We start from the raw sequence: 13468 nt of genomic DNA on the forward strand, positions 1-13468 counted from the left end.
GCTGGCTAGCTGGCTTAGTGACCCCTGGGCCGTTTCTGAGTTTTCATTCAAGAAGCAGGTCCGAATTCACACCTTTCTGGTAAGTTTTCTCACCTTGTTACAGTGGTTGTGAACTGTTATGGTCCATCAACTGAGCATTCCAGAGGTTATGCGGTGTATGAAACGCTGGAAAAGCTGCTCAAAATTGAACTGGCATCTGGGGTGCCTGGATGGTGACAGTTTGCTGTTGCCATTTTAGGTTGCCCCTCCTGGAGGCTGGCAGGGTGGTCACAGTTTGCTGTGGCTGATCCTGTTTGTCCTTTGGGGCCATCAATTTGAGCTATTTCCACCGCAATTTACAAAATTAAACAGAAAGTGGTGTTTGCCAATCCTCTTGTGAAAATCAGTGATATTCACTCTAAAACCGATTTTCAACTTTAACTATTACACTTGTACAAAACTGCAGATTGCTATGGTTGTTCCTGTAAACCTCAGTGATGTTCACTCTACAAAACGATTTGCAACTTTAACTATTAACCCTGTGTAAAACTGCAGATTGTTGTGACTATTTCTCATTTTGTGCTATTTTCACCAAACTTTAGAGAAACTAAGACAAAGATCTGTGTTATAATGGTGTTTGCCAATCCTCTTGTACAAAACAGTAATGTTCACTCTAAGACCGATTTTCAACCTTAACCCGGTACAAAACTGCAGATTGCTGTGACTATTCCTGAAAATAACAGTGCTGTTCACTCTAAAACCGATCTTCAAACTTAAACCGGTACAAAACTGCAGATTGCTGTGACTGTTCCTGAAAAAACAAGTGATGTTCGCTCTAAAACCGACCTTCAAATTTACCTGTTAAGATTATGCAAAACCTAAAGTATATGACACACACCAAGACTTGATCAATCTTGGCTGGGCCTTCCTCGGGTTAGAGTGTATAGTGATAAATGGCCGAAACACTCAATGACACCCGAGGTCCACTACTGATGATGTGTCTAATCCTTTAATGTTTAATCTCTAACCATTCAATATTTAATATTAAATGTTTACCATTTATGGCTCAACTATAGGCGTTTTTAACTTAATTTTGCTTCAATCCTGAGCTATTCTTCAATTTCATGTTTTAGACTGCTGTTCTTTTCCTTACTACTGATTTTTCTGTATTTTACACTGTAAAATAGAATCTTTCCACAATTTTAGTTTTTCAGTAACCAGCCTTTCAGGACTTATCTTACAGTGGGATTAGGACCTCAGCATTTATTTAGTAAGTTAGCTTGTTTGAAGGAGAGCTTATACAGCCTTAGCATGTTATACAACTCTGACTTTAGCTCTTTATTATTATTATTACTATTATTACTACTATTTCCTCTGCTTGGGTGCGGCCAAGGACATGAGAGCTGCGGACGGCGTGCGACGGCCAGTGCATTACCTTTGACTTTCCAGTTTCAACCACTCAGTCGCTGGACGAGTTGGGGAGAGTCACCGAGAGAGAAAAATTGCCTAACCTAGCCAGCGCCTTTCGGACGAGCGGGCTCTCTTACATTCCAGTGGTCGTACCTGAGTTCTCTTGGTTAATTCAGCTCCCTTTTATAGCTTCATAGGTAGTGGGAGCAAGGCCCTTTGTGCCTGTTGGACAGCATCTCACCTTAATCTTAGTGGTGCAGGCTGAACACTCCAGGTAGCTCTTAATCCTTACTCTTTGTTTTTATCAATTTTTAACTGCATAGTTTCTGTTGTACAGCCACAATAGAACATAGTGCTCTTTTCAGTTGACTATAGGGATCATGTACTAGGTACATAACTCACACTTAGCTGTTTTCTCACCTTTGACATTTGTGACCTTACTGGGTTTGTTAATGGTGATAATATTGATCCAAATACTAGTAATAGTATACTACTCATTGGAAGGAGTTTAGTGATTTTTACTGGTAGGTTTTTCACCCTTTCCTCACCTCTTTTCCCTCAGGTCTTGCCTTGAGGGAGTAGAGGGGGGCAGAGTAACGGCCCGATCCGGCGGGGGAGAATGCAGCCCGTTCAGGCGGTTCTCCCTGACCTCTGTCCTCCTCGACTTACTTTTCTCTTCCCCTTTTCTTTTTTATGTGTAATCCTTATCTTACAGTGGGATTAGGACCTCAGCATTTATTTAGTAAGTTAGCTTGTTTGAAGGAGAGCTTATACAGCCTTAGCATGTTATACAACTCTGACTTTAGCTCTTTATTATTATTATTACTATTATTACTACTATTTCCTCTGCTTGGGTGCGGCCAAGGACATGAGAGCTGCGGACGGCGTGCGACGGCCAGTGCATTACCTTTGACTTTCCAGTTTCAACCACTCAGTCGCTGGACGAGTTGGGGAGAGTCACCGAGAGAGAAAAATTGCCTAACCCTAAAATACAAGATAGTTGCCCAAACCTAAGGTGGTAAACCCCTGGCACTGGGACCTCACTTTGGACCCCTCTTTTACAGAATAATTTGAATTTTTCTGACATATCGGTGGGTGTTTTGAGACCAATTTTTTTTCAGATTTATCCTGGGAAGACAACACACTTGATTTAATCTGTCCTAGGTTCAAATAACCTCACTCTTCTATACTGTTTGTATTTGCAGGTCCACAGTTTGAAGTTAAAAAAATATATTTTAGTATGAGTGTTGTTACCAACGTTTACCAGTAGATGGCGGCATTGGATTATTTTTGGACCTATATCCTCTTTAACACAAGGGGAGCTCCTCAAGTGTTGTTGGATAAGGAGTGCGATGTCTGTTTTCACTCACAGACCTTTTTCTTTTTAATGTATTATTATATAACTCACATTCTACGTGTGTGCGTATATATATACATATATTTGGGAACACTGTGCATCTAATTTTTCCATATATTTCACGGCCATATGACCACTGTATGAGCAATTAGTGACTTAAACTCAATACTGTATGTTTTCCTGTAGTACTCTTGGATTTCTTTTGTATATATGGAGTCTGTAGTATGGGAATGCTGACTGGAATGGAGACCCTGCTGTGTGTAAACGTATAGTTTGCATTTATTAAGTGCCGGGCGCTCAGATGGACAGCAGAGGGAGCATGGACTGTGAAGCATTAACCACTCCCTAAGCGCGGGATTGGCACTCTTTAATTACGTCATTACGCACAGGCGCAATGAGAGCCTCTTAACCGTAGGCCTACGGCTGAGGCGCCCTTTTTGAATCTGCCTCCAAGCTACTCTAAGCTCGACTGAATCTCTAGTGAGAAACGGCATTTTTCTTACAGCAAGCAGCCTGAAGAAGGTTCTTTATGAACCGAAACGTCGCGAACGCTTGCTGTTTTGTATGTTTGTAAATTTTGTTAATAGTTTTTCATTAAAAGTGCCGATTGGCAAAAGTTTAAGTTCCGGTTTTACTTCGTTTTATTTTTTAGTACTTTAGCACTAGCTACCTGCTTAGCATAGTCAGTTTGCACCTGTTTTCAAACACCTAACCATCATCACCATGACGTGGCGAGACTACAGAGAAGAAGAGGACGGCTGGACCCGGGTGTCATACCGCAGAGGCCGCCAACGCAACTGGACACGACCGGAGGAGAACCACAACGCAAACAGGTGGGGACAGGGAAACCGAAGCCGGTCCTGGCGAGCATCCCCCCAATATGAACGCAGATCATATGCGTCAGTTACCCGGTCACGAGTCACTACAGACCGGCCATTGCAGTATGTTAGAAACCGCAGCAGAGGCACCGGTAATCAGCAGCGACAGCCCCGCCCCTCCCTCCGGGCGCAACAGTTTCGTACAACAAACGCACCATCTCAACGGCACGTACGACCACACCCGACCCAACGCTCCAACATGCCACATAAACCACCGCAGTCTGATGACCCGAACTTTGGTGACAAAGTCAGATCCTGGCACAGACTAATTAAAGCTCAGCATCACCTTGAGAATGTATCTGATCTTTATAATGATCCGCCAGCCATCCAACGGATCACTGCACACTTAGCCGAAGTAATAAAACCAGCCCATTCTAATGACAGAACCAGACTCTTAATAGACGGCAATGCAAGAAATTGGGCTCATAACACTATGATCATCCTCAGAGAACATTATGATGACACCATTAAACTTGAAAAACATAGATTGCTACAGTTTGGTGCGGAAGATCTTCTGGCTCCATTTGAAATAGCCACAAAATGGGCCAGACGAGCGTTGGGCAAAAGACTTAAAACTGAGACATTGGAGCGGGCCCAACTTAGATTGCTGGAGGAGACTCCCTCCACCCCGGGCTCGTCCTCATCCTCTTCCTCCTCCTCATCATCCCCCTCGGCACCTGCCATTCGACGGCCCCAGCCTGCAGAAGGAGGAGAAAACTCAGAGAGAACATCACACTCCACTCCTGAACGCACACAACCAACGCCACCTCCCCCCTCTTCCCATCCCGTCATGACAACCACTGCCACCATAACGGAGCCACTCAGCAGCGGTTGGTCTCCCTCATCACAAGAGGACGACATTGTGGCTTTACCGGCCTCAACCTCTCCTCCACAAGTTTCAGTCCGCTCTGGTCCAGACCTTCTGGGGCCGGCTCGGAGGCCACGTGTAATGAAAATGGGACCCATCCTTCGCCGCAGACTGGAGGCCAGCACTCAGAGGCGTCTCCCCTTCCGGCTCAAGCCCAGAAGGGCGACCTCCACACTCAGCTCATCCACCACTACACCTTCTGATCAGGTAAACGCTCCTGCAAGACACATGAACACTTTTTATAAATCACGTGATTGGGCACTCAGCCTGAAACATAAATATGCTATCTTGGGCGACTCTAATGTGTCCAAGTTCCCAGTCCTGGACCACCCCGAGCTGCAGGTGGACAGCTACCCCGGAGCCAAGTGGAAGCACGTCACCCGACTGTTCCAAAAAGCACCACGAATGGAGCAGGTGGAGAGACTGATCCTTTCCTTTGGCATCAACGACAGATCACAGAGGGACAAAAAGCTGGTTGTGGGACAGATGATGGCGGCCCTTTTGACAGCCAAAAATAAATGCCCAAATGCTGAGATCTTTGTTCCCAGAATTAACTTTTCCTCCTCCCTTCCTTATAGAGAGCAGGTAATTCTTACACACCTTAACCACCACATTGCTCACATGGCCAACCACATCCCTGAACTGCAGCAGAAGGACTTTAAGCTGACCAAGGACCATGTCCACTGGACTAGGGCTACGGCGGTACGCATTCTGCAATCCTGGTGTGAGTGGTTAAAATAAATAGCCCTAAAAGCCTGCCACAAAAGGATGGGCATGGCATTGTAAATAACAATGTTTGTAACTTATCTAAAAACTTTATTCTTTCCGATGCACAGTGTTCCCTATTAAATAGAGGCTTAACTTTTATCCCCACACAGGGTTATAATAATTATAATAAAATTAGATTTCAAACCAGATATGACATTCAAAAATACCATAGAAGAATTAAGCTAGCCATTTACTATCAGGGGGATGTGGATAATGAAGTTAATAAGAATAATACCAAACCTTTCATGCCTGAATCGGACTGGTCTCCTCCAATGGGCACTCTCCCTCCTGAGGTTGGTCAACTGATTGATAAAGACCTCCGTTATTTTGACAAAAAATTCAGGATTAAGGACACCAAACATAACCTAAGTTTAGAAGAAACTAAAGCACTTAAAGAACTTATAGAAAATAAACATATTGTTATTAAACCAGCTGATAAAGGCAGTTCTATTGTCATCATGGACAGAGAACAATACATATGGGAAGGTAATAGACAATTATTAGATACCACATATTATACTAAACTAAATGAACCTATTTTTTATGAGACTATCCCCATAGTAATGAAAATAATAGACAATCTATATAAGAAAAAATTCATTAATGCTAAACAGAGGAATTATATTAGGGGCTCCTCAGAACCCAGAGCCAGACGGTTCTACTTATTGCCTAAAATTCACAAGGAGCCTGCAAAATGGAGCAAGCCACATGAAATCCCTCCTGGAAGGCCCATAGTGTCTGACTGTAGCAGTGAGACCTACGGCACAGCAGAATTTATTGAATATTATTTAAACCCACTATCTATTAAACATACCAGTTATATCAAAGACACTTATGATTTTGTTGAAAAAATCAAGCAAGTCCACTTACCTGAGGAGTCCTTTTTATTTACTATGGACATCGATAGTCTATACACCAATATAGATATTACAGAGGGCATTAATTCAATAAAAAACATATTTCACAAATACCCGGATAGTCGATGGCCTGATAAGGAACTACTCCAATTGCTCGAGATCAATTTAAAGAGGAATGATTTTGAATTTAATGGCCAGTTTTACCTCCAAATTAAAGGTACAGCTATGGGGAAGAAATTTGCTCCATCCTATGCCAATATCTTTATGGCAGAGTGGGAAACAGAAGCTCTAAATAAATGTAAAAAAAAAACCTTATATTATTATAGATACCTGGATGACATCTGGGGGGTCTGGACCCATTCCGGGGAGGATTTCCAGGAATTCCTTCAAACATTAAACACACATAATGCATCCATTAAGCTCAAGTCCACCACCAGCGTCACAGCAGTGGACTTCCTGGACACCACCACTTACAAAGGCTTACACTTCAGCACCACACACAGATTGGACGTTAAAGTCTATTTCAAACCCACAGATACACATGCTCTACTATTCAAGACCAGTTATCATCCGAAACACACATGTGCAGGCCTCATCAAATCACAATTACTTCGCTTCCACAGAATCTGCACTCAGACAGCAGACTTTCAAGAGGCCACTAAGACGCTGTTTCAAGCCCTATCCCATAGGGGATACTCCAGGTCTTTCTTAAGGAAGTGTAAGGCATCCTTCTTAGAGTCCAGACCCCTTGATATATCCCCTATGCTTCCCCTTATAACCACTTATTCCACCTCTGCAGGCCAACTAATGTATAATATAAAGCAACACTTCAATAAATTCCAATTGGATACCTCCCTCCTAAAGAATTACAGAATTATTGCAGCATACAGGAGGAACAAAAACTTAAAAGACTTCCTGGTACATGCTGAGATAAAACCACTACAGAAACCCAAGGTCAAAGGTCAAGGGGACTTCTTTAAACAACTACAATGGGTACAAAACCAATTCAATAATACTATTTATGAAACCAATTGCAGAGGGAATCCCAAAACTAAGAACTGTATCTATTTAATTACCTGTAAAACTTGTGGCATCTGTTATGTTGGGGAGACGGGTAACACTATCCTAACCCGCTTTACCCAGCACAGATACAATATTATAAAAAATAAGAACGTACACATACCATTGGTACAACATTTTATAGCCCATGGGTGGGAAGCCTTAACAGCCACCGTCCTGCAGTCCAACCCTACCTGGTCCGCAGCCCAGCGCAGGAGGGCTGAAAGGATTTGGATCTCCAGATTAGAGACTACTATTCCAGGCGGACTCAATGAGAGGTAGAGCACACGGGGGGACTCCCAGTAGGAGTGCCTGTGCACAAAAAGTTCTGTCGCCTTTGGCGACAGAACTTTTCTATTTCAGAATCCCTAACCCTATCTTTCTGTTGTCAACCTGTAGAATGTCAGGCATGATGATAACATTAACACCAATGGTCACATGAGTAACTCTTCAACCAATGGAGAGGAAGAAGTCAACAATTCAAGCAGTGAAGATGAATTCAATAATGAGAACTCTCCCACAACTACCCTGATGGACAAGGGCTTACAAGAGGTACACTTGTTTTGTTTGGGGGGGGCAGGTTTGCTGTAATAGCTGAGTGGATTCATACCATGTAATGGCACGTTTAGCTTAATTTTGTTACCTTTTGACCTATGCTTTATCCTAACCCATGTGTAGACAAATGACAGCATTGTCAGTAAAAAGCAGAAGCTACAGCAAACCAGTTGCACAATTTCAATCATTTTATTGACTACATTTTTAATTATGTTTCATTTGTTCACATATAGAATGATAATAAAGATAACCAAATCAGTGCAGAAAACTGTATTAACACTTCCAACAGTGAAGATGAACATGAGGGACTCAACACTGAGAGCACTGCCACAAGCAAATGGGATGTGGACATTTCAGAGGTAAATGCACTATTGTATGTGGTAGTTTATACACGTTTTCTTTACATACATGTCTGCAGTTTTAATTAATAACTTTAAGTAATCTTTTTTCCTTGGCAACCTGTAGAATGAAGAAGCCATGTCATATTCTGAAGAGGACTTGAGTGATGCTGCTAGTAATGAAGGGGAAAACCATGCTAGCAATGAAGATGTAATGGAGGGGAATAGAACTGGAGAAAAGACACCTGAACTTCCAGTGGTATGTAGACAGTGGTTCAATAATACATTGCTAGTAGTTGCTGTAAATGGTAAATGGACTGAACTTGTATAAAAAAAATTACTGGAATTCTAATTTCCCCTCAGGGATCAATAAAGTATCTTTGAATTGAATTTGAATTTCCAGTCATACAGACCACTCAAAGCGCTTTACACTAGAGCCACATTCTCCCAATCGCACTCACTAACGCTCACACATACATACACTGATACGCAGATCGGTAATCTGTAAGTCCATTATATAACATTTTAGCATTTGTACACAATACTACTATTACTACTAACAATACACACATACATAGGCTATGCACTTATTGTTGATGTGTTTGCTATAAGGTTAAAAATACTTTGTTAGACTGATGTTATTGCTCAAGTTTGCTGCTACTCATTTTCATTTATACATGTTTTTTTTTTTTTAATCTTTTTTCTTATATCTATAGGGCAGTGAAGACCAAGCAGATGGTGACAATCCCCTGTATCCTGGTGCACCTGTTTCAAAGGGAGAAACTTTATTGATGCTCATGTCATATGTGCTGCGGAACAATTTAACAGGCAAAGCACTTACTCATTTACTGGAAATGTTCAACTTAATTTTTCCAGGTCTGATTCCACCCTCACATTACCTTTTCCACAAAGAATTTGGAAATTCATCACAGTCTGAAGTTCACTTTTATTGTGAAAAATGCTTAGCATACCTTGGCATTAGTGCACACTGTCCCTCTCATTGTACCTTTTGCAACACAGTGTTTGATGCCAACAGAAGTTTAAAAAATGGCTTCTTCTTTCTTGTAATTCCCCTTCATGCACAGATTAAACAACTTCTGCAGGAACATGATTTCAGTCTTACTGAAAAAACTAGATCCTTTGGTGTTTTAACTGACATCCAGTCTGGTGGAGAGTATCAGAAATTGTGTGACAGTGGAGTTCTTGGAAAAGATGATTTGACCCTGATTTTGAATTGTGATGGTGCACCAGTGTTTAAAAGCTCTAAATGCAGCATTTGGCCAATTCAGTGCCAGGTAATTGAACTGGAACCAGAAATAAGAAAAAGGCACATTTTGATGTCAGCATTATGGTTTGGGCCAGCTAAACCATCAATGATTACATTGCTGACACCATTTGTTAAAGAAGCTTCATTATTAGAGACTGAAGGCATTGCCTGGCAGGACAGAAAAGGACACAGTCATGTTTCCAAAGTGTTTGTCCTAATTTGTAGCTCTGATTCTGTGGCTCGTCCATTGCTTCGCAACACTAAGCAGTTCAATGGTTTTTACGGCTGTGATTTTTGCTTGCACAGAGGTGGTAGATCGTATCCATACGAACAACCTGAACTTCTACTTAGAAATGAGAGGGATCATTTCAGTCATGCAATGTCAGGAACAACTAATGAACCAGTGTATGGAGTCAAAGGGCCATCTCCTTTAATGCAACTTCAACACTTCCAAATGATAAATGGCTTCATTCCTGACTATCAACACAATGTGTGTCTGGGAATCACTTGCCAATTCTACACTGTGGTTTGATTCAACAAACAGAGATTTCCCTTGGTTCATAGGTAAAGAGATTGATGAAGTTGATAGGCCACTTGTAAAAATAAAACCACCTGTTGAGATTACTAGGACACCAAGGTCACTGACTGAACGGAGGTTCTGGAAAGCTTCAGAGTGGCGAGCATTTCTCCTTTTCTATTCTCTACCTGTATTGAAAGGCATACTGCCTGCAAGATTTTGGAACCATTTGTTCCTACTGGTGTTTGGCATATATACATAATTGCAGGATACCATTAAGACTGAAAGCATCTTGATAGCAGAGCTAGCTCTAAAAAAATGTGTCATTGTTTTCCAAAGACTGTATGGGAAGAACAACATGACTTTTAATATCCACTTGCTAACACACATTGCTCAAAGTGTCAAACAACGGGGGCCATTATGGGCTACATCAACCTTTACATTTGAATCCAATATGGGCAGCCTCAACACAGTATGTCCGCTCACAAATTGTCAGAACATTTCTGTTGTGGAGAGAATTGCCAAAAAGGGCTAAGAACACTATCCATCCAGAAAATGAAAAGGTTAAGTCTTTTGTTGAAGAACTTTACTTTAATAAAAGAAAAATAGAAAATTGTAAAATACTAACTGAAAGTGTCAGAGGTTTTGGTCATCCCCTGATACAAAAATGTATTAAAATACCATATAGGCTTGCCATTGCAAAGTTGTGTGGAAATCTAAGCACCTGCTTCTGGTCTTACAACCGTTTCTTGGTTGACGGAGTTCTGTATCTTAGTCAAAACTATGACAGACTAAAAAAGAGATACAACAGTGCTGTATGCTTAAAAGATGGAACATTTTGTTTAATTAATGACTTGGTTATTTTTAAAAAAACATGTTCGCATCAACTTTCTGCTTTTTGTTCATGTGCCAAACTATGTTGTGTTTTAGTTGAGGTACTTGCTAAATCAGACAGGCCTGTGTGTAAAGATTCACAGATCAGTGTACAAAGTACTTTCATATATGAGGTTAAACACACTGAAACTGTTAATGCTGTCTGGCCTGACATGATTAAAACAAAATGTGTTCTTGTTGAAACGGATGATGCTATGTACATAACACCATTGCCAAACCCTTATGAGAGGGACTAGAACTTGATCAATAAAGTCAAGTCTGTTTCCCTGTTTCTGTGTAAGGCACAAAAAGTTTATGCAATTGAGCACACATACTATACTGTAACTTAAACTCCAGCACAATATGATCTTGAACATGTAAGTTTATAACAGGGGTGATACTTCAAAGTAAACGTGTGTAATGAAAAATGTAAATGTAAGCATGAGTCTGACTTCACCTTATCCTGTACTTGGATCAAGCTATTCCAAGTATCAGTACTTTGCGGCAGAAATAAAAGTTATACTAAAGTACATGTATAAGCTTCATTATTATAAGTTTAAGTCTTATTATTACAGTACTTAGTCATAGACTTCTCATTATACTTTTCAGTAGAAGCCAAGTATACTTCACTATACTATTCTTAAGTATATAAAATGTAGTTTATAAAAAGTAAACTTCAAGTATGCAGCCTCATTTTAAGTATAAAATAAGTGTACTTGTAGTACACTTCAATAAACTACTTTTTGCTAAGGGCAATATGCTATATGTGTCTATCAAAGGATCTAAATGAAATGTATACCATGAAGTATCAGCTGAGGACTTGCAGGAAGGCTAAGAGTTGCCTCAATGTCAGCTGCTGTGGCGTACACCTGTAGGGAATAAATACAACATTTAATAAATGCAACATTTTTAGCAGGAGGGAGGGAGAGCTAGCAGGGAGCTAGCCTGAGCAGCAGCTGCAGCAGCCCTCGTCTTCCTTAAAACACGTTTCTCTTTTCTGTGAGAAAGTAAAACAGTCAGAGGATCTGACAGTAATCCACAGGTCGTTCACGCTGTTTTCGCTTAATTAATTATGCTAATTAGGCTATGCAAAACGGCGCTAGCGACTAGTTAGTTGCAATATTAAGATTAGGAAGAAAAACCACAGCTGATGCAAAACGGTTTAACAAATCATATACAGAGTAGGGAAAACTAGCATTAGCAATTTTCTGTTTCAAATGAAAAAGTAAAACCCTATAGCTAAGCCTTGAAGATTCAAGTGTCTCTTTTAACAAACTAGATTAATTCTGTTAACTCATTGTAAAACACACCTCATTAAAAGTCAACACAAAGAAACTAAAAATAAAAGTAAGAAAGAAAATAAGATTTTGATCAACTCACAGTTTAGATGCAAGACCAGAAATGTTGGTGATGAAGACCAATTGTGTGTCCTGTTGAGTCGTGTCGTGTTTCAAAAATACTTAGTGTCCAGTAATTTAAAACAGTTGCATACCATTTACAGCTTCTATCCTGTTGCTCCAAGTTAAGAAGCATTGCTGACTGCAGTACTAAACTGTTAAACATGAAAATAGCATTTTACTGTTGAAAATTGGCTGTAAATTTACAGCAATTGCTTACAGTGTACCTTTACGTAAGTTTTGCATTTTTGTAAAGTCTGGCATATGATTATTAAGATAGCATGAAAAAGGAAAACACTTTCTTATTCTCCCAGCATATTTACTGTCTGGGAGTAATCTTAATCAGGAAAACTAAAAAGGAAGACAAATAAAGGGGTCAGCAGAAAACAGACATAAACATGTAACAGGAACAAATAAACCCATAGCCTGAGTAGAGGACACGATGGACAGTTTGAAATTTAAGGAACCATATAAAACAATCTATATTGACTTATATGTTTTATAGGAACCAAAGATTAACAATCTCCAACATGAGGTGTGGAAGGTATCAAGCTGTTCCATGCCTGCATGATTTAAATTTATAACGATAGGTACTTCTCAAAAGTACCCTAACTGGTTGAAAAAATGAGTGTAAGGAAAACGTATAAAGTCATGGCTTTGCCAAGTTACAGCTCCAAATATACAGGTGTTGGGAACATCTAGTCTGATTTTTTTTTTTCCACAATTCCTCAAGGTGAAACTCCTCTGGCTTCTTTAAGCTGAACTGTCATAGTTTTAGCCGCCGATTTGACCCACATACAGAGACACTCAAGACACTGAGAGCATTTCAGGAGTTTATTTGACCGGAGACAGGGCACAACAAAACCTACGGACTGGAACCAGGTGACTGAAAGGGAAAAGGGGTGATCAGATACGAGCTCGTACTCATACTCGTACTCGTTGTCTTCCGCTTTATCCGGGACCGGGTCGCGGGGGCAGCAAACTCAGCAGAGACGCCCAGACGTCCCTCTCCTCAGACACCTCCTCCGGGGGGAACCCAAGGCGTTCCCAGGCCAGCCGAGAGACATAGTCCCTCCAGTGTGTCCTGGGCCGTCCCCTGGGCCTCCTCCTGGTGGGACGTGCCTGGAACACCTCCCGAGGAAGGCGTCCAGGAGGCATCCGGTATAGATGCCCGAGCCACCTCAACTGGCTCCTCTCGATGTGGAGAAGCAGCGGCTCTACTCCGAGTCCCTCCCGGATGGCCGAGCTCCTCACCCTATCTCTAAGGGAGTGCCCGGCCACCCTACGGAGGAAGCTCATTTCAGCCGCTTGTATCCAGGATCTCGTTCTTTTGGTCATGACCCAA

The 13468-nt window shown here is 41.2% G+C and overlaps 1 protein-coding gene across 3 annotated transcripts; it reads left to right on the forward strand.

Moving 5' to 3' along the window:
* Positions 1-7580: 7580 nt before the first annotated feature.
* LOC124858382 lies at positions 7581-11258 on the forward strand. Of its 3 annotated transcripts, none has more exons than XM_047350410.1 (4): positions 7581-7728; positions 7965-8090; positions 8170-8328; positions 8786-11258. In XM_047350410.1, exons 3-4 carry the CDS (start codon positions 8209-8211, stop codon positions 9866-9868), a joined length of 1203 nt encoding a protein of 400 aa, XP_047206366.1. In that variant the 5' UTR covers positions 7581-7728; positions 7965-8090; positions 8170-8208; the 3' UTR covers positions 9869-11258. The 3 variants fall into 3 exon arrangements, with proteins under 3 accessions (XP_047206366.1, XP_047206359.1, XP_047206374.1); XM_047350403.1 differs by having other exon boundaries at positions 8197-8328; XM_047350418.1 differs by lacking the exon at positions 8786-11258 and having other exon boundaries at positions 8197-8768.
* The last annotated feature ends 2210 nt before the right edge of the window (positions 11259-13468 follow it).

The sequence above is a fragment of the Girardinichthys multiradiatus genome, chromosome 2, assembly GCF_021462225.1.
Source record: "Girardinichthys multiradiatus isolate DD_20200921_A chromosome 2, DD_fGirMul_XY1, whole genome shotgun sequence".
In the NCBI taxonomy this organism is placed as follows: domain Eukaryota; kingdom Metazoa; phylum Chordata; class Actinopteri; order Cyprinodontiformes; family Goodeidae; genus Girardinichthys; species Girardinichthys multiradiatus.

Coding starts and splice junctions, on each gene's coding strand:
- LOC124858382 (XM_047350403.1), top strand. CDS start 7,615: ATGAGTAACTCTTCAACCAATGGAGAGGAAGAAGTCAACAATTCAAGC. Junction 7,729..7,964: donor TGGACAAGGGCTTACAAGAG/GTACACTTGTTT, acceptor GTTCACATATAG/AATGATAATAAAGATAACCA. Junction 8,329..8,785: donor AGACACCTGAACTTCCAGTG/GTATGTAGACAG, acceptor TTATATCTATAG/GGCAGTGAAGACCAAGCAGA.